The sequence below is a fragment of the Ictalurus punctatus genome, chromosome 8 (assembly GCF_001660625.3).
Source record: "Ictalurus punctatus breed USDA103 chromosome 8, Coco_2.0, whole genome shotgun sequence".
NCBI classification, from domain to species: domain Eukaryota; kingdom Metazoa; phylum Chordata; class Actinopteri; order Siluriformes; family Ictaluridae; genus Ictalurus; species Ictalurus punctatus.
In genome coordinates, this window is record NC_030423.2 from 27,361,565 (window position 1) to 27,383,640 (window position 22,076).

General features: G+C 37.4%; 4 protein-coding genes across 4 annotated transcripts; all 4 read right to left on the reverse strand.

Annotated features, from left to right (window-relative positions):
• Positions 1 to 2,556: 2,556 nt before the first annotated feature.
• Positions 2,557 to 6,301, reverse strand: LOC100305119 (novel immune-type receptor 16). The gene is given in 3 exon segments (NM_001200306.1): positions 2,557 to 3,027; positions 5,781 to 6,128; positions 6,247 to 6,301. Coding segments are annotated over 3 exon segments (753 nt in total). The 5' UTR covers positions 6,290 to 6,301; the 3' UTR covers positions 2,557 to 2,665.
• A 1,656-nt stretch (positions 6,302 to 7,957) lies between these two features.
• LOC108268724 (uncharacterized) lies at positions 7,958 to 11,202 on the reverse strand. Its single transcript, XM_017473850.3, has 6 exons — positions 11,122 to 11,202; positions 10,196 to 10,543; positions 9,102 to 9,446; positions 8,850 to 8,966; positions 8,518 to 8,567; positions 7,958 to 8,242 (listed from the first exon to the last, which is right to left on the reverse strand). The coding sequence occupies exons 1-6, from the start codon at positions 11,186 to 11,188 to the stop codon at positions 8,108 to 8,110; spliced, it is 1,062 nt and encodes a 353-aa protein (XP_017329339.1). The 5' UTR covers positions 11,189 to 11,202; the 3' UTR covers positions 7,958 to 8,107.
• Positions 11,203 to 16,236: 5,034 nt separating this feature from the next.
• LOC124626022 (uncharacterized) lies at positions 16,237 to 17,438 on the reverse strand (the record flags this gene model as incomplete). The annotated part of the gene is made up of 4 exons (XM_047157415.2): positions 16,237 to 16,436; positions 16,537 to 16,568; positions 16,769 to 16,885; positions 17,099 to 17,438. Coding segments are annotated over 4 exons (621 nt in total), but the record flags the coding sequence as incomplete, so codon positions are not given.
• Positions 17,439 to 17,936: 498 nt separating this feature from the next.
• Positions 17,937 to 19,174, reverse strand: LOC108268738 (immunoglobulin iota chain-like). Its single transcript, XM_047157390.2, has 2 exons — positions 19,087 to 19,174; positions 17,937 to 18,514 (listed from the first exon to the last, which is right to left on the reverse strand). Exons 1-2 carry the CDS (start codon positions 19,172 to 19,174, stop codon positions 18,153 to 18,155), a joined length of 450 nt encoding a protein of 149 aa, XP_047013346.1. The 3' UTR covers positions 17,937 to 18,152.
• Positions 19,175 to 22,076: the final 2,902 nt, after the last annotated feature.

The window sequence follows — 22,076 nt, forward strand, 5'->3', positions numbered from 1 at the left end:
TAACAAATATATCCCACCCCTTGACAGATGTCACTGTAATGAGATAATCAATGTTATTCACTTCACCTCTCAGTGATTTTAATGTTATGGCTGATCGGTGTATATAAATAATTAGAATATAAAGACATCCGAAATATAGATGCAAAACTAAAACATTGATTTGTATTATACAAACAGTGCTTAGCCACAAGACCAGGAAATGAGAATATTGTCCCTATACCACATGTTCACCCTCATGTGGGCAGTGGTATCTCAGTGGTTAAAGGCTCTGGGTTACTGATCAAAAGGAGTTCAAGCACCAGCACTGCTAAACTATCACTGTTGGGCCCTTGGGCAAGGCCCTTAATCCTTAACTGCTCAGTTGTATAAATGAGATTAATGTAAGTTGCTCTGGATAAGCCAAATGCCATAAATGTAAATGTATGTACACAATCATTATCATCTGCTTTCACTGGCCATTTTATCAGGTCCACCTACTGCATACTGTAGTTGTCAGTAGTGGCTTGGCGGTTAAGGCTCTGGGTTACTGATCGGAAGGTCGGGGGTTCAAGCCTGTTCACTTGAGCAAGGCCTTTACCCTCTCTGCTCCAGGGGCGCCCTATCATGGCTGACCTGCGCTCTGACCCCAGCTTACTGACATGCTGAGGTATGCGAAGAAAACAATTTCACTGTGCTCTACTGTATATGTGACCAATAAAAACTCATTATAGTTCACTTTGTAGGTGTACAGTTACTGGGCAGTTGTGGTTCAGGCAGTAGAGTGGGTTGTCCACTAATTGTAGGGTTGGCAGTTCGATTCCCGGCCCACGTGACTCCACATGCCGAAATGTCTTTGGGCAAGACACTAAACCCCAAGTTGCTCCCAATGGCAAGTTAGCGCCTTGCATGGCAGCTCTGCTACCATTGGTGTGTGAGCGTGTGTGTGAATGAGTGAACGAGGACCAGTGTAAAGCACTTTGGAACCGCTACGGTTAAAAAAGCACTATATAAGTGCAGACCATTTACCATTACTGACTGTTTTGCACAATCGTCTGAAAATCAGTTTAGCTCAAGTTAGATTTTAGGTCTTTATAACAATCTGAATAGTTTTAGTATTGACAAGACATAAAGAGAATTTTTGGTGGCTGTGCTGAACTTTACTCACAGGATTACACAGAAAAAACGACACAGTTTGATTTTTTGATAATTATTTTAGATTTTTACCCTCACATCTTTAATCAATATCATGATTAACCATCACAAGACATGAGAACGCTGACCAAAGAGACATAATAAATTTTCCTCCTGAAAAGTAAACCTCATTAATAAATTAAACAAATTAAATTAGAAGTATTATCTAGGTAGCATACGACACTTCAGTATAAACACAGTCTTCAGGTTTCTCTCTCTTTCTTGTCACTCTTTTGGTGTTCTTCTTATTGAAATGTAAAGCAGCATAACTCAGCTCTGCTGCATCACGGCCCTGTAGGAGTGAACATAAAAGTGAAATCTAGAAGTGTTTTTAAGAATAAAAGCATGTAGGCACAATTTAAGATTATTTACCTGATTGGCTGTTTTCTCTACGGCAGAATATTGTTGAGGTCTCGCTGTAGAGAGAAAAATATATTAACACATACATTTTTTGTGTTTGGTCACATTTTTAGTCACAGTGTTCTTCTCGGTAGATCTTTACTAAGTCATAATCTTTCATGTGGGTCTCACGACTGTGTGAATATTTGAGGAAGTTTCATAACATTTATGTATTCAGAGTCAGATAGCATGCACTTCCGGGTTGTCATTGACTGTGTTTGTTTGTGTTTACACTTGTGTTTTGTTTTGGTTTCTGTCCTCTTTCTGCCACTGTTGTGTTATTGGTTATTTCCTAACGTCTCAGCTTTTTTGTGTTATCCTCTTTGATTACATTTAGTATTTAAACCCCTTGTGTGTCTTTGTTCATTGCAAAGTATTGCGTGTTTCTATGATTCCCACCAGACTCGTACCAAGCCTTGATCTTTCTTCTGTGTTTCAGGGGTGTTATCCTGTCTTGTCCTCATGTTTCTGATTCTCGTCTATGCCCTGTTTATGCCCGTTGGCTGATCACATGACCCCTCGCTTGTTTTTTGCCCACTGTTTGGATTTGTCTGCCTGCCACTCTTTGAATAAAGCTTTTAAGTTCATTTGCATTCATCTCCAACCCCATTACATGATATTATAATTAATTTATGTCAACCCTATCTAGGGAACATACAGTATATGAAGCCAAATATACAGTACAATGAAGCAATATGTAAGAATTAATATAATTAGCAAAATTGTTTGCACTTCTGTATGTTGCAGACTCACCTCTGGATTGTTCATGGCTTCTCATTTTACAGATTATAAACACTTGAGTGAAGATCACAACCACACACACTGCCACCACTACTGCGAGGTAGATCACTTCAGGACCTAAAGATCTTACTGAACGGCGATAAATATCATAATAATGAATATATACAGTGCGGATAATCTAACAGCTATTAATGTAGACATAAAAATAACATTCTGAGCAATGCTTTAAATTTTTACAACCATTGATCATTTTAACTTTTTATTTTTTATTGTTTTTTAACAAATACATAACAAAAGAGAACAATTACAATTGACAAATTTGCTTTTGTTGAAATCCAAATAATATTCAGACACTTTACCAACCCAAATCTGAAACGTTCTCCAATTGTACTTGGGTCCCGTTCCCAAAAATGATCTTCCCACACACGGCCACAGCGCAGTGGTAAGTTCCAGTATCATTGAGGCTGAGGATGTTCTTGGAGAAGTTGTACACACAGGTGTGTGTAGAAGAGCCGCTCTCACACTGATGGCTGCTGTTGTGATGAGTGTAAATGATTTGAGGATGGGATTGTGGTGGAGCAGCTCTGAACCAGAGCACTTGGAGATCTGCTGATCTGCTCTCAGAGAGAACCGAGCACTGCAGAGTCACTGACTCTCCTGCAGGAACCGAGTCCGACACGCCGCTCTGGAACACTGACACTTTTACATCTCCATCACCTGTTCAGTGTAATACACATAGTGTAATAGTCTTTATAAACTTGTACTAGTTAGCATTTGTACCAATACCTAAAATTTGACTTCAGAACGAATGCCAGGTGTAGCATTGTGATTATAAATAACAGGTTCCTCCTATTCTGTTACAATAAATAAGGTTAAATAAACCTAAATAATAAATGTGTTTTTTTTTGTTTTTTTTACATTACTTTTATGTGGTTTTAATTATGACATTTACATTTACACACAATCTTTTTATTATATATTATTTTATTATATATTGCTAATATTTTATACTATTATTATTTTTCTTTCTGTAAATGCTATTATTTATTTATTTATATTTAATTTGGTCTTTGATTGGTTTATTTTTTGATTACTATTTGTTTCTTAACTTCTGTTTGTTACTTCACACTACAGCTATTTCAGATGTATTAAAAAAGTACTTTATAAGTAAGTAAATGTGTAAAGCTATATTTATATAGCACTTTTTAAAACAATATTTACAAAGTGCTTTACAGAGGATATACAGTAGATACAGGAAAATAAAATCAATAGTAAGAAATAAAATAAAATAAATAAAAGAATACAAATAAAATCAAGTATGGAAAATGATCTGGTTTCAGGAAAGGCCCCAGTGAACAAATGTGCATTAAGATACTTTTTAAAAGTGCTAATTGAATCAACTGCACGTACTGTAGGTTACTGTAGGTCAGGGAGAGAGCTCCACAGTTTAGGCCCGTAGTGACTAAAGGCCGACTCGCCACTTTCAGCCGTGTTTTGGGTAAAACCAGCAGGTTGCTGTTCGATGACCCAAGTGATGTAGCCGTAGTATATTTAGTGATCATATTGCAAAGGTATGTAGGAGCACCACCATGAAGACATTTGAAAATTAATAACAGTATTTTAAAATCAATTCTGTAAGACACAGGTAGCCAGTGACCTGATTTAAGTACTGCATTCTGAACTCTTTGTAAGTGTTTATTGGAGCTCTTTGGTAAGCCGACCAAAACACTATTGCAGTGGTCGAGTCTTGATGTAACAAATGCATGTTTGAGTTTCTCGCTTTCTCTGGGGGAGAGAATACCACCTACTTTAGAGATGTTACAAAGGTGATAATATGCTGTTTAACAAATATTGCTAATATGTTTTTTAACGGATCATGTCAAACACGATCTGTAAATTCTTAATGCAGTCATTAGCCTTGAGAGACGAGGAGTCTAGATATGGCTTAATTTACTTTATCTGTGCATCATTTCCGATAATAAGTACCTCTGTCTTATCTTTATTTAGCTGCAGAAAGTTCTGTGACAAGTTTATGGTCTGTATGCAGAGTACAAGTGTGCTAATCGACTTGTGGGCATCTGGTGCAACAGATAGAGTTGTGTGTCATCTGCATACTGATGGAAGGAGATTAATTACACTAATGGCCTAACACAGAGGCCTAACAATAGCTGTCTTAAAGGTGTGCGGAAACATTCCTTGCTGGAGGGACAGGTTAATAATGCGCAGGATGTCTGGTAATAATGAATTTAAAACCAACTTAAGAAAGCTGGTGGGTAATGGGTCCAGAGAGCCATTCTTCTATATGCTATTCTTTTTGCTGGTCGAGAGAGCAGCTATAAGAATTCATACTGTTTTAACCAGGCCAAGCATGTTAGGGCTGACCACTGAGAAAGAAGATAGATTACATTTAACAACAATAGGTGGAGAGTTAGAAAATGTACCAGCAGGACAAGTGCTGATGATGTTTTGTCTTATGATAGTAATTTTATCGCTGAAGAAGTCTGCAAACTCATTGCACTTTTCAGTTGTGAAAAGGTCTGATGATATTTCAGGTGAGGGGTTTAGCAGTTTATCTACTGTATGGTGGACAAGAGGAATCTGGGGTTGTTTTTGTGGCTGTTAATTAAACCTGAAAAGTAAGATTTTCTTGCAGACATCATTTCATTATTAAATATTTTCCAAGTTGTTTTTATAGATAAAAGCTTTGTGTGCTTCCATTGCTTTTCTGCTGTTCTGCAGTCTCTTTTTAGTCTGACAATGGAGGTACTATTTCTCCAAGGGGCAGCTTTAACTATCTCAGAGACAGTTTTTGTTTTTAAGGGGGCAACGGAGTTAATAAATTTGGTCAGCATGACACTAAAGCTCTCCACTATACATAAATTATTATTATTATTGTTATTATTATTATTGTTATTATTATTATTATTATTATTATTATTATTATTATTATTATTATTATTATTATTATTATTATTATTATTATTATTATTAATTTAAGGCATGTAAAAGATATTTACTCATTAAATTTAAATTAACTTTTCTACCTAAAGTTCAATAATAATTTGTCGCATAATCTTTTTTTTTCCCCAACCCTAAATTTGTTATCAGGCCACTGTATACCAAGTCTGTCTATCCAACATTTTAAACCTAATTTTAATTAATATTAAATCATTCCAGATTGCTGAAACAAAACTATAGAATTCTATAAAGGTTCTTATTTTCTCCACTAACATACACTAATATTCACAATTTCTTTCTGGTAAATAAACTTATGTACAATTCACAAAATAGCTATTTGGATCAAAGAACTTGAAGTACAATCATATATATATAACAAGAATATTGCTGTAGCTACAAATTTTTTGCCTGAGTTTGATTTTGTTTTTCGATTTGTGATGGAAAGTAAAAATTCTAAAATAAGCATAAATGGGTTAAATATACATATACACAAACTTGATTTAGTTATTTACCTGTTACAGCCAAGAATGTTCCATTGGATAATGAAACATCATCCAAGTTACATTTTTCACAGTAGTAAAGTCCTCCATCATCTTTTTTTATGTGTGGAATTGTTAGAGAAATGCCGTTATCAGTCACCAACATTATAAATCCTGAAGTCTTGAACTCCGGCCAAATTTTTAAATCCTTATATGCTAATATTTCTCCCACTTTTTGCGGCATCTCTCCAAATACAAGTTTGTACCAGACCACACTTTCAGCCTTACGAATGTCTCCAAATGGGCATTTAAGAGTAACACGTTCTCCAGACTTCACTGAGAGGAATGATGGCCTGGAAAAATCCACAGCTAGAGCTGGAGCTAGAAAATAAATTAAATTATATATAATGTAACAAGAGAAATAAACAGTGAATAAAATTTCATTCGGAGTAACAATCATATCTGTAGACTTTTTAAATACAATGTCCTTAAAACATACATATTGTGCTGAGAAATAAAATAATTGTCCAGATCGGAGCCATCTTCAGAACCTCAATGGTACTCACGTAGAGCTGTTAGAAAGAAAACAAATGACGGAAGCAACAAGTGTTTTGTACTGGAAACTTCCATTTGATTGGCTGAGTTACAAGTCACAAGTTCTCTTTATATTTCCTTTCCATCTGCATGTTTCTATTTTTGGAACACAGTTTGACCACCAGAAGTCTGTGGTGGAAAAAAAGCACAAAAAAACCCTACAAAACCTGTTCAGGTAGAAGTGTTGATACTTTATTCAGGACCTTTGTCTTTTGTCTTTAACTGGAAGTAAAGATATGTGCTTAAAATGAGATTTATATATATATATATATATATATATATATATATATATATATATATATATATATATATATATATATATATATATATATATATTTAGATTGTTCAAATAAAATTATATGTATGGAAGTAAATTGGGGTAAATTATAATGTAGAAAAGTTTAAAGAAAGCTTAAAATACAAAGAAATCAGTTTAAAAACATCCATTTTGAATTGTTACAATTTCACTTCACTTCAGTTCAACTTAAGTTTGTGAAAACATGAGCATCACATCTCAATCTGTCCTTGAATATCTCATTCCAAAACCATGAGCATTAACATGGACCTGCTCCATCCTTTGCTGTTATAAAAGCCTCCACTACTCTTCTAGACGGCTTTCCACTAGAGTTTGGAACATGGCTGTGGGGATTTGTGATCATTCAGGTACAAGAGCATTAGTGAGGTCAGGCACTGATGTTGGGCGAGGACGTCTGGGGTGCAGTCGGCGTTCCAGTTCATCCCAAAGGTGTTCTTCCACTCCAACCTTAACACACCATGTCTTCATGGAGCTCGATTTGTGCACAGGGGTATTATCATGGTTGAAAAGGTTTGGGCCTCTTAGTTCCTGTGAAGGGAAATTTTAATGCTAAAGCATACAAAGACATTCTAGAAGAACCACATCTTGGTGTGATGGTCTGTTGTCCACATACCTTTGACCATATGGTGTATATTAGATCTGAAAAATGTACAGTATATTCATTCATTCATCAGTAAGTGCTCTGTCCTGGTCAGGGTTGCAGTGAATCCGGAGTGGTAGGACACCATAGAATGGACACTAGTCCTTATCTTATACATTCAAGACATATTTAAAATACAATTTAAATGCTTTTCATATCATTTTCATTGTTAAATAGTAATAATTATTTTTGAATGGTCAGAAGGTGTTGATTAATTTTCTATGACAGCAGCTCTGACTGTACGCGGACTTGTATAGTAGACTTGTACAGCTTCTTGTGGTTTCTTTTTTTTTTGCATGTTGTGCTTGGGTCTAGTCTGAAAGCGGAAAGTAGCTAACTTAAGACTTCCTTCTTCTCATGATTAAACCACAGACTCCTCCCACTTACAGATGCAAAGAAAACACCCGTACGTGCAAGATTTACTCGAGATATAAAGCAAAAAGAAGAGCATGGACAAGAAAAATGTCTGATGTAACGCTTTTCTAAGATCCTGCTTGGCACCAGTGTGACATTTCTTCACCTTAAACACAGATTTAACACAATAATTGTCTCACTAAGATGATTATTATAGAAAATAAATGTGTTCAGTCACATGTGACAGGACAGTCTTGAAAAAATTGTAAAGGTTTTATTACAAGCAATCAAAGCTACATAATGAGTGTCAATTTGGTACGATATAATAAATAAATAAAAGTTTCTTGGTAAGGGCTTGAGCCAACACAAGCCTCTAGATCAGATCTGTACTGGAGTGATGAACAAAAAGATGTTGTTGGCTAACAATTTCAGTAAAAGAATAATATTAAAGTATAATTAGTGAGTAATGCTGGAAGATTTCACTTCAGAGTACACGCTGTCTTGAGGTCGACCTCGATGTTCTCTCACTCTTTTAGTTTTCCTTTCATTAAAATGTAAGGCAGCATAATTCAGTTCTACAGCATCATGGTCCTGTGGAAATTAACATAAAATCAGAACTAAATAATAAAATGTAAATAAATACATAGATATTTATTTACATGGTACTTTTCAAGACTAGGAGATCAATTAAAATAAATGATGGTAATGTACATTATTATGAAATTACTGAAACTACAATAAGTAACAAATTAAGTATAAGGTTTAAACAGATCGATATACACGTGTCTGCTTTTATACTGAATTTAAATTGGAATTGGAATTATGAATATAATCCTGAGTCATCTCCTGCAGAAGGAAAGAAATACCTGAGTGTTCGTCGTCTCAGTGTTTATCGCAGAACGATGCTGAAATCTCTCTGGAATAAAAAAAAAGAGAATGTGTAATGAAGATTTTCTTCTATAAAGACATTATGCGCTAAGATCTGACACTGCTAACATTTTCCTTATTGTTTTTTAACATGATTTGGACTTTTAGACAAACCAAATCTAAAAATTACATTAACTGAATCTGAATCGTAAATAACTTTTTTTTAATGTAGGATGTTGTTCTTTTGGCTGCTCATGTTGGCACAGGTTTCCCAGTCGCCATTTTTATGCACTACTGAAGATAAATTTACACTGTTATATTAAACACTTACCTCTGAATTGTTGGCAGTTTTTCATTTTACAGAGTAAAACAGCTTGAACAGAGATCAGAATCCCACATATTAATAAAGCAGTTCCCAGACAGATCACGACAGGATTAAAGGATGTTTCTTTGGAAAACAAACAAACAAAAACTTCAAGTTACTTCTGCATATGAACATGTCATAATATATGATTTTTTTTTTTCTTCGTTTTCTGTACCTATAAACGGTAACCATAGTAATATCCACAAATTGTTCACCAACCAAAGTTCTGCAGTTGTACTCGTGTCCCGTTCCCAAAAATGATCTTCCCACACACGGCCACAGCGCAGTAGTAAGTTCCAGTATCATTGAGGCTGAGGATGTTCTTGGAGAAGTTGTACACACAGGTGTGTGTAGAAGAGCCGCTCTCACACTGATGGCTGCTGTTGTGATGAGTGTAAATGATTTGAGGATGGGATTGTGGTGGAGCAGCTCTGAACCAGAGCACTTGGAGTTCTGCTGATCTGCTCTCAGAGAGAACCGAGCACAGCAGAGTCACTGACACTCCTGCAGGAACCGAGTCCGACACGCCGCTCTGGAACACTGACACTTTTACATCTCCATCACCTGTTCAGTGGAATATACACAGTGGAAGACTGAAGCTTGACATAAACCCTACAGGCCAGTGATATAAGACCTTTAAATTACCCTTACACTTTATGGGATATGTCCTGATCTCCGTAATAATGATGCTCTGCTAACTCAGTCATAAAAAGCACATGGCAAGACATGTTTAAGACATTATCATACCAGACTTATGATGTAGGATTTAAGTAAAGTGTTAGCTAAGATCTTCAATTTGTTTTATGCTTGTACCAGATAACTACCTTTAGTTTGAAACACTTATACTATCATATATAGAATATGATATGATCAGAAGCTGTTGATAATAATTTTCTATAACAGCAGCAGTAAAATAAAATAATAGCGAAATGATTCAGTTAAGATCAAAATGAGGCTTAACACATACATACGTCTCTCTTTTTTTTTTGGCAACTGTTAGCGACCCGGCAAACAAATTCTGCCATAATAGTGTATAATAGTGTAAAATTATTAATAAACTAATCCACTGCCAAAAGATGTGCTGCAAATTACACAATGTGGTTCCTAAATTATTGTACACAGACTATATCACACACCTTACACACAAATTTAACTAATCGTACATTATTACATTAGCACTTCTTTATAAGAATAATTACAAACAATTATTTCATTTATATATTGCTACATTTTTCAAAATTCAAAGGTTAAGGAATACATATGGACCGCAATTTAATTATAATTCTAAATATTTTTAAATCATAAAGGCTTACCTTTCACTGATAAAAATGTTCCTTTTGCAAATACTGTGTAAAATGTAATCAAGCCACAGTAATACATGGCCTCATCTGATGGGTTCACGTTGATTATCTTCAAATGACAGTTCTTGCTTCCTTTCTCGATTCTGAATCTTGGAGAATTTACTTTATCTTTGTAAATGGGATCCTGTGCTTTCTGTACCACAGCCACTAAAGAAGGTTCGTGTCCTCCTGCTTGCTTGTACCAGACGATGGGTTCAGTATTTTGTTCTCCCAGCAGAAAGCACTGTAGAGTCACGTTATCACCAGCAGTAGCAGTGATCACCGGGTTCGCCTGATGGACGCTGTTTGTTTGTGCAGGAACTAATGAGAGGAACGAATAAACAAACAAACCAACAAACAAATAAAAAGTTAACTGATGAATTCATTTATGAATATATTGTACAAAATGGTATACAAAGATTTTTACTTTCTTAATCAAGTACAAAGGGAATTTCTGTATGGTTTCTTTGGCTATACATTAAAAAAAGATTCAAAATCCCAACTGTATAAGAATTCAATGGTTGAAGATAAAATGATATAAATCTCCAGATGATTTGAACTAGACATATAAGTCATTGAAATATTGTTAGTAATTCTACAGAGTGTCTGAAAAGTCAGTCAGAAACCAATGGGAATATGTCAAGCAAATATGTTGAGCCCAAAATGTTAAGCAAAATCCTCAAAAAACACAATACTGAGAAAATGGGCAGAGCGTAAGGATGAACATGCAACGCATATGTTGTAAATAATAAATACAAAATTAATTATATGCAGTTTTATTCTCATTGGTTCCTGACTTTCCGGACTTTCTCTGTATTTGGTTACTTGTTTTTCATGCTTAGTATGAAATTCTGTACATGATTAGAAAACAGAAAATATTACAAAACATTTGCACTTACCAAATTTATTAAACAGCACCACTTTAATCCACATGACCATTATCATCTTGAGGTCTGTGTGCTGCATTTCCTCTTGATAAGCTGTCATAGCGTCCAACTGAGCACATCTCAATTCAAGTCAAAGTTTTATGATGTGAGGTTATGACATCACAAACTTCCTGTGAGTTTCTCCTCCCATAAGTCACTGTAATGAAAATGGCACAAGGTGTCCTTTATAAAGTCAACATTATCACTTATGTCACGCTGTTGTACAATACTGTAGCTTTTCTAAAGTATCTAGCTAATTGTGCTAACTGGATCTTAGATTTTTTAGTCGTCATAGGTGCTGGTTAATAGACAGCATATTAATGGTAACTCTATTATACAGGAAACTCTCCAAACTTGACAAGTTGAAATGTTACCAAAGAGCGCTATTTGTGTTTTATGTAGTTATCATATTTTCTAAATATATTTTCTGATCAGAGTAGGCTATATTGTTCCAAAAATTTCTGAAGTGTCTAAATGCTTTTAGATGTGCAACTCCGTGCATCTTTTTTATTTATTTATTTATTTATTTATTTATTTTTAGCATAGTAGCGCTTATTGTTCTCTATGTAACTGTTGTAACTGCTGCTTTCAGGTTGTCCTGCAACTCTTTTCAAATGACTGCTGGCTTCTCTCTTACCTTTCGTATTATTATCTGATCTGGCATGGTGCACCTGTCTGGGAAAATTAGTTGTGGTTCCATGAACAGGGAAAACTTTAGTAAGATCCTTCATCATCACCTTGATTGCTACTTGTTGCGTGAAATCTTCCCAACTAATAGCCTATGTATTTTATACTGACAATTTGCATGAGATTCTAAAATTATAATGAATAAAAAAACATAATTAATTAATTGCACTTATTGTTAAATAACTTTCACTTGTATTTTTTAAAATAAATTGTCCAAATACAATACTTTTTCTGATCAGTTTTGATTTTTAAACATACTTTTTTTGTTCATATTTATACGTACACACCCTTTCTGTGCAGGCTATACCAACTATGCTTAAATCCAAATACAGATTTAGATATTTGGAGCACTAAGCACATACAGATACAAACACAGATAGTGTTATTGTGTTACACCCTTACTGTGTTGAACATGCTGAAGCGGGATAGATCAGAGCAAACTGTATAGTGAGGAAGTCATATGTGGTGATCTGCATTAGAGACAGGTTTCAGATAAAACCTAAGCGCATGTCAGAGGGAGTGACCAGTCTGACCACAAAGAGAAAATGTAAACGTACACAACAGGAAATGGTACAAAAGAAAAACCACTATCTGAAGCTTGTGTAAAATCATGCCTTTATAGACCTGCCATGATCCGGTGACGTGGCAATTAAGCATGTCATGTGATATAAATATGGCACCTGTGAACCATGCCATCAGCCTCTATTATCTGAAGCGAAGACATAATTCACATGCCTGCCCTGGTATGACAAAGCTACGCAATGTCTCATTCCCTTCTCAGGGAACAGGTTACATGCGTAACCCAGATGTTCCCTTTCAAAGGGAACTTCGACGTGGGAACGAGAATACCCACTCCATCATACCGAGGGTACGGCCTGTTTAAAAAGACCCAAGCCCGAGGCTCACTGCAAGACACTTGAGCCCGGGGTGGAATGAATATCCAGACTGTAATAACGAATGAATGTGTGTGGCGTAGACCACCGTGCAGCAGCACACAGATTCTGTAAGGATACCACTTTGGACAAAGCCTTCGCGGAGGTGACCGGTCTAGTGGAATGAGCCCTTATGCCCAGAGGCATAGCGAGACCGCGTGCCTCATAAGCAATAGAGATTGCTTCCACTATCCAATTAGAGATGCGCTGCTTTGACACAGCATCACCTCTACTGTCGCTGCCAAAGCAGACCAGCAGCTGCTCCAACTTACGCCACTGGCCGGTGGACGTAAGTACAGGGAGCCCTTACTGGACACAGCAAGTGCACTCTCTCTTGTTCCGGTGTGGGGAATGGAGGACAGCAGAAAGCCTGCAACATCACATGGTGGGCAGCTGATGTAGGCACTTTAGGAATATAATCTGGCATAGGATACAGGAAGGCTTTGGCTAATCCAGGGTCAAATTCAAGGCAGGAAGGGGAAACAGAGAGAGCTTGTAGATCTCCTGCTTGCTTGAGAGATGTCAAGGCCAGCAGAAGAGCTACCTTTAGAATCAGAAGCTTCTCAGAGGCTGACTCTAAGGGCTCAAATGGGGCCTTGACAGACCTTCCAGGACCACAGAAAGGTCCCAGGAAGGTATGCGTGGCATGCAGATGGGCCTCAGCTGCCTGACACCACGCATGAACCTCGAAGTTAGAGGATGTTGCCCAACAGAGGCTCCATCAACAGGGGCATGGCTGTCCGAAATGGCAGCCACGTAGACCCTGATTGTAAAAGGAGCCCACCCCGCTGAGAAACGTTCTTGTAAGAACTCCAGGACTGTAGCTATTGCGCAGTTCACTGGGTCTACAGTGGATCCCTGTGGATAGGAATCTCCCAAGGAGTGCCATCTGGCAGGGATATTATCTCTGAGAACCATATTCCAGCTGGCCAATAAGGTGCTACTAGCAGCAGACATAGACTGTCCTGGCAAACTCCCGCTAGAACTTGTGGGAGTAGAGCGATGGGGGGAAAACCGTACAGATGTGACCTCGGCCACATGTGTACCATGGCGTCCAGCCCTAATTGTGTGTGAGGAGTGAGGGCGAACCACAGCGAGCCATGTGTTGTCTCCTCGGAGGCGAACACAGCAGTCCCGCTTTGCCAAACCTCGCCATATGGACTCCACCACTTGTGGATGGAGCTACCAATTCCTGGGCCTCAGCCCCTGCCTCAACAGGATGTCTGTCTCCATATTCCCAGAATGTACATTGCACTCACTGACAAACTTTCCTTCTGCCCAGAGAACAATTAGTGGTGCCTGCCTGAACAGGGGGCATGGACATAATCCTCCCTAGTGGTCAATATATGAGACCACCGGTGTGTTGTCTGTAAACACATGGTGACCTCTCAATTGAGGAAGAAGGAATTTCAGTGCTAGAAATATGGCCCACATTTCTAGGCAATTTATATGCCGCTCCAGATGAGGGCCGTACCAGAGACCATGAGCTGGACAGCTGTCTAAGACCGCGTTCCGGCCAGTGAGGGAGGTGTCTGTCATTACCGTCTTGCACTAAGGAGACACCCCTAGAGTGTGACCCAAGGCTAGAAACCGAGGACACTCAAATTCTCAGAGCACATAGGCATCCCCGTGTGACGCTGATAATTCTCAGAGGTTTCATCCTCGTCCTTTCGCCCTTGGACGAAACCCCCAACTTTTCAGCCACCACTGAATGGTCTCCTGTGCAATATGACCATAAGCATCAATAGTGTCCCAAGATCCAGCTTTATCTTGCTCAGTGTTGATAGGATTGACCCTACGCATGTTGGGGATAGAAACGCCCTCATCATAGTAGAATCCTTATAACCTCTAGAAAAGTTGTCCACTGCACAGGAGAAAGCATACTTTTCTGAGGTTCAACCTGAGCCCCAAGCTCTTCATGTGGACGAGAAAAACATCTTGATGTTGAACCGCCAGTTCTCTGGATCGTGCTAGAATTAACCAGTTGTCTAGGTAGCTTAGTACACGGATGCCCTGGAGTGACAATGGAGCCAGTGACATCCATGTACTTTGTGAAGGTGCGAGGGGATAAAGCTAGCGATATTTCTATGTGGAAATATGCACATTTTAGATCTATCGTCACAAAGCAGTCCTCAAACGGAATCTGTGGAACAATAAGTTTGGGCGTTAGCATCTTGAATCTGTATGTCCGAAGAGTACAATTCAGATGGTGCAGATCTAAAATTGGCCACATACTCCTATTTTCTGCGGACCAGGAAATAATGGCTGTAAAAACCTCCCTCCCTCAGGGAACGGGGTACATGTTCTATGACCGCTTTGTAGAAGAGGGATCTTACTTCCTGCGCTAACATCGGGCTCGGGTCTGTGCTGACCACTGTGGTGGGCACACCTCTGAACCAGGGGGGTTGAGCTATAAACTGAACCCGGTAACCATTTTCTACGATAGACAGAACCCATGGAGACACATTTGGCAGTAGTTTCCATTGTATGCGACACCCCTAGACACTTCACCCAGAAAGTGTGCACTATTCCCCATGATGAAACAGGAGCAAGCCATAACACACTTCCTGAAATCTCTCACTCATATTTCTCCCTCTTGCTCATTCCTATTATTTTCTTCTCTAGTTTTTAAAGGGATAGAAAAGTTCTGAGATTTTGAGAAAAGATAGCGAGGAAATGAAGCATATTTTTGTTTCTTTACACAAACAACTGACATGCAGTCTTTCGCTGAAGATAATAAAGGCGGACGGCGGGGTTCACAGGTGCCATATTTATATCACGCGACACGCTTAATTGCCACGTCACCTGATCATGGCAGGCCTATAAATAGGCATGATTTTACACAAACTTTAGTTACCGGTAGTGCGCGAGAGGCGCTTCCCATACTGTTATGCTAAACGCAACGTCGAAGTTCCCTTTGAAAGGGAACACACTGATGTGTGAACGCCGTACCCTTTCATAGTGCTCATTTATCTCATGCATAGTTGGAGAGTTTTGTAGTTTCACGCATGAACATAGCTCATGTAATATATTTTATTATGAAAGCATACACTGTAAAACCGGATAATTTCATTTAGAAAAAAAAAAATTTGAGGAAACTAATTACCTCAGCATTTTAAGTTGATGAATCAATTTCTTTAAGCCAAATACACTTAGATATAACAACAATTGAACTCAAACTTGTTATATTTACGTGTATTCGGCTTAAAGAAATTAATTTATCAACTAACTAGTGTCCACAAATTTTTTGAGTTAAATGAACTTATCCGGTTTTACAGTGTAGAAACAAAACTAGAGCACTTTCTTGAGAGCACAGCTTTTTTGCTTAAGCATCCCATTCTGATGGTCTTCAGTCCTATTTTTTGTCATTTCATCACTCCTTTCTTAATTAGTAACAGTTAATATCACAGCTTGTTTGATGTCAGTGTTTGAGATTAAAATGAGATGAGCAGACCACCAGTAGAAACTTTATTCCTGATCAGACTCAAAAACAAATAAAATTCCAGTAAACAAAATAAACGATTGAAGACGTATAATTTAAGTCGTGGCGAGAGATCTGACTTCAGAATACACGCTGTCTTGAGGTCGTTCTCTGCTTTTTCTTCCTCCTTTGCTTTTCTTTTCATTAAAATGTAAAGCAGCATAATTCAGCTCCACAGAGTCACGGTCCTGTGGGAATGAACATGAAATTAGAAATAAATCATAAAAATAAAAATACAAAATAAGGAAAATAATCATGATGATTATAATTCTGAGTCATTCTCAGTACCTGAGTGTTTGTTTGTCCAGTGCTTTGTCTCTCTGGTGAAAAATCATTTAACATTTACTTCATTTAGAACATTTAACATCGTTTATCATTCATTTCCTTTTACAGAGAGCTGGTCTGATCACGTGAAGAGATCTGACCGTATCATATTATAATATAATTCTAGAAAACCCAATGTGTTCATTCAACGCCAAAGATATTTTGAAATGATTTTGCAATGCTATTGAATACTTACGTGTGTGTTGTTCACGGTTCCTCCATTTACAGAATAAAACAACTTGAACAGAGATCACAATCACACACACTCCCAAAGCTACAGCGAGGAAGATCACTACAGGATCCACAGGTTCTTCTGTAGCACAAAAATAATAATGATAATAATAATAAGATTAATGATGAAGATATACTTTATACAGTATATCACACAATTTCATGCAGCTATATTAGAAAATAATAACAATATGATCATAGCAGTGTTATAAATATCTACAAACATAGCGATAAGAACATAGAACTAAAGTAACATCATATCCTTCAATAAATCTTTGAGTAAATGTTCTCCTACTCAATTGTACTCGTGTTCCGTTCCCAAAAATGATCTTCCCACACACGACCACAGCGCAGTAGTAAGTTCCAGTATCATTGAGGCTGAGGATGTTCTTGGAGAAGTTGTACACACAGGTTTGTGTAGAAGAGCCGCTCTCACACTGATGGCTGCTGTTGTGATGAGTGTAAATGATTTGAGGATGGGATTGTGGTGGAGCAGCTCTGAACCAGAGCACTTGGAGTTCTGCTGATCTCCTCTCAGAGAGAACCGAGCACTGCAGAGTCACTGACGCTCCTGCAGGAACCGAGTCCGACACGCCGCTCTGGAACACTGACACTTTTACATGTCCATCACCTGTTCAGTGTAATATACGCAGTGGAAGACTGAGGCTTGACTTAAACCCTACAGGCCAGTGATATAAGACATTTAAATTACCCTTACAGTTTATGGGATATGTCCTGATCTCCGTAATAATGCTTGATGCTCTGCTAACTCAGTCATAAAAAGCACATGGCAAGACATGTTTAAGACATTATTATACCAGATTTATGATGTAGGGTTTAAGTAAAGTGTTAGCTAAGATCTTCAATTTGTTTTATGCTTGTACCAGATAACTACCTTTAGTTTGAAACACTTATACCATCTTATATAGAATATTATATGATCAGAAGCTGTTGATAATAATTTTCTATAACAGCAGCAGTAAAATGATTCAGTTAAGATCAAAATGAGGCTTAACACATACATATGTTTCTTTTTTTTTTTTTTGGCAACTGTTAGCGACCCGGCAAAAAAATTCTGCCATAATAGTGTATAATAGTGTAAAATTATTAATAAACTAATCCACTGCCAAAAGATGTGCTGCAAATTACACAATGTGGTTCCTAAATTATTGTACACAGACTATATCACACACCTTACACACAAATTTAACTAATCGTACATTATTACGTTAGCACTTCTATATAAGAATAAGTACACACAATTATTTCATTTACATATTGCTACATTTTTCAAAGGTTAAGGAATACGTATGGACCGCAATTTAATTATAATTCTAAATATTTTAAAATCATAAATGCTTACCTTTCACTGATAAAAATGTTCCTTTTGCAAATACTGTGTAAAATGGAATTAAGCCACAGTAATACATGGCCTCATCTGATGGGTTCACGTTGATTATCTTCAAATGACAGTTCTTGCTTCCTTTCTCGATTCTGAACCTTGGAGGATTGAATTCATCTTTGTAAATGGGATCCTGTGCTTTCTGTACCACGGCCACTAAAGAAGGTTCGTGTCCTCCTGCTTGCTTGTACCAGACGATGGGTTCAGTATTTTGTTCTCCCAGCAGAAAGCACTGTAGAGTCACGTTATCACCAGCAGTAGCAGTGATTACCGGGTTCGGCTGATGGACGCTGTTTGTTTGTGCAGGATCTAATGAGAGGAACAAACAAACAAACAAACAAATGAATAAATAAATAAATAAGATAATTGATGAATTAATTCATAAATATTTTGTTCAAAGCGTCAAGTAGAAAGGGAATTTATGCATGGTTTCTTTGGCTATACATAAAAAAATAAAAATAAAAATAAAAAATCAAAATCCCAACTGTATAAGAATACAACGGTTGAAGATAAAATGATATAAATCTCCAGATGATTTGAACTAGACATGTAAGTCATTGAAATGTTGTTAGTAATTCTACAGAGTGTCTGAAAAGTCAGTCAGGAACCAATAGGAATATGTTAAGCAAATATGTTGAGCCCAAAATGTTAAGCAAAATCCTCAAAAAACACAATACTGAGAAAATGGGCAGAGCGTAAGGATGAACATGTAACGCATATGTTGTAAATAATAAATACAAAATTAATTATACCCAGTTTTATTCTCATTGGTTCCTGACTTTCCGGACTTTCTCTGTATTTGGTTACTTGTTTTTCATCCTTAGTATGAAATTCTGTACATGATTAGAAAACAGAAAATATTACAAAACATTTGCACTTACCAAATTTATTAAACAGCACCACATTAATCCACATGACCATTATCATCTTGAGGTCTGTGTGCTGCATTTCCTCTTGATAAGCTGTCATAGCGTCCAACTGAGCACATCTCAATTCAAGTCAAAGTTTTATGATGTGAGGTTCTGACATCACAAACTTCCTGTGAGTTTCTCCTCCCATAAGTCACTGTAATGAAAATGGCACAAGGTGTCCTTCATAAAGTCAACATTATCACTTATGTCACACTGTTGTACAATACTGTAGCTTTTCTAAAGTAGCTAGCTAACTGTGCTAACTGGATCTTAGATTTTTTTGTCGTCATAGGTGCTGGTTAATAGACAGCATATTAATGTTAGCTCTATCATACAGGAATAAAAAAAACAAAACAAAAACACCTGGAACTTGATGTCAGCTGGTCTAGTTCTTCTAGGTACTAATTTGTATGCCTGAAAAGTATGCAGGAAGGAATCTACTTAAGAAAAACTATTCTGACATTTGACCTTGCTATGACCTTGGCTCTGTTTGAATCAATTCCAAAATCAAATCAGTTCATTATATTATTATAATATCATATTACATACAACACATTTATTAAATACAATACAATATTAGTGTTACAGTAGTTATACAGTTCGGTGCTATAATACTGCCACTGCCACTGTGGCTTAGCCGTTAGCATGGTTGCCTCGCACCTCCAAGATTGTGGATTCCTGCTTCTGCCCTGTGTGCATGGTGTTTGCATGTTCTCCCTGTGCTTCAGGATTTCCTCCGGGTACTCTGGTTTCCTCCCAAAGTCCAAAGACATGCATTATAGACTGAGTAGCATGTCCAAATTGTTTGTTGTGTATAAATGTGTGTGCGATTGTACCTTGCGATTGGTTGGCACCCCATCCAGGGTGTCCCCCGCCTCATGCACCGAATCCCCTGGGATAGGCCCCAGGCTCCCTCATGACCCTGTGTAGGATAAGCAGTATGGAAAGTGTATGGATGGATAATATTTTGTTACAAAGCTGTTGTTGGCAGTTGCAGCCTGGAGACATCTGCCTGTGAGATGTAATTAGCATTTTGCAGCGTTGTGGTTCAGTTTTGGTCCATTCCTCCTGGCAGGTTGTCTTCAATTCTCCAAGGTAATGAGGATCCCACTGATAAACTCACAATTTTACAGCTTTTTTAATGGTATTCAAGTCAGGAGACTGGCTAGGCCATTCAGGGCCTTCGTCAGTTATTTTGGCTGTATGTTTGACGTTGTCTTGTTGAAACTTTCACCATCTGCCTCAATTCAGTTTGTCTAACATGTCCCAGTATATCGCTCCTAGTACCAGTTGCAGAGAAGCAGCTCCATATCGTGATGTTCTCCAAACTTGACAAGTTGAAATGTTACCAAAGAGCTCTATTTGTGTTTTATGTAGTTATCATATTTTCTAAATATATTTTCTGATCAGAGTAGGCTATATTGTTCCAAAAAGTTCATAAGTGTCTAAATGCTTTCAGATGTGCATCTCTGTGAATGTTTTTTAATTAATTAATTAATTAATTAATTAATTAATTAATTAATTAATTAATTAATATTATTATTTTTAGCAGAGGAGCTAAGTGTAAGTTCGAGTGCTTATTGTTCTCTATGTAACTGTTGTAATTGCTGCTTTCAGGTTGTCTTGCAATTCTTTTCAAATGATTTGTGGCTTCTCTCTTACCTTTCGTATTATTATTAGTTTCGTAATATAAATTAGTTGTGGTTCCATGAACAGGGAAAACTTTAGTAAGATCCTTCATCATCACCTTGATTGCTACTTGTTGCGTGAAATCTTCCCAACTAATAACCTATGTGTTTTATACTGACAATTTGCATGAGATTCTAAAATTATAATGAATTAAAAATCATAATGAATTAATTGCACTTATTGTTAAATAACTTTCACTTGTATTTTTTTAAAAATAAATTGTCCAAATACAATACTTTTTCTGATCAGTTTTGATTTTTAAACATAATTTTTTTTGTTCATATTTATACATACACACCCGTTCTGTGCAGGCTATACCAACTATGCTTAAATCCAAATACAGATTTAGATATTTGGAGCACTAAGCACATACAGATACAAACACAGATAGTGTTATTGTGTTACACCCTTACTGTGTTGAACATGCTGAAGCGGGATAGATCAGAGCAAACTGTATATTGAGGAAGTCATATGTAGTGATCTGTATGTCAGAGGGAGTGACCAGTCTGACCACAAAGCGAAAATGTAAACGTACACAACAGGAAATGGTACAAAAGAAAAACCACTATCACATACTGTACATTGCATCAGAGCAGAAATCTATAAAAAGCACAAAGTCAAAAGAAAAACTCTTTAAGAGAACGTCTGGGTTACGCAGGTAACCCTGTTCACTGAGAAGGGAACGAGACTTTGCGTTTAGTATAATACTATGGGGAGTCCCTCACGCATGCGACCGGCATCTGAAGCTTGTGTAAAATTATGCCTTTACAGACCTGCCATGATCCGGTGACGTGGCAATTAAGCATGTTACGTGATATAAATATGGCACGTGTGAACCACACCATCAGCGTCTATTATCTGAAGCGAAGACACAATTCACAGGCCTGGCCTGGTATGACAAAGCTACGCAATATCTCATTCCCTTCTCAAGGAACAGGGTTACATGCGTAACCCAGATGTTCCCTTTCAAAGGGAACTTCGACGTTGCGTTTAGCATAAAACTATGGGAAAGAGAATACCCACTCCATCATACCGAGGGTATGGCCTGTTCAAAAAGACCCAAGCCCGAGGGTTACTGCAAGACACTCGAGCCCCGTGTGGAATGAATGTGTGGAATGAATATCCAGGCTGTAATAAGGAATGACTGTGTGTGGCGTAGACCACCCTGCAGCAGCACACACATCCTGTAAGGATACCCCTTTGGACAAAGCCTTTGTGGAGGCGACCGCCCTAGGTGAATGAGCCCTTATCCCAAGCGGGATAGATCAGAG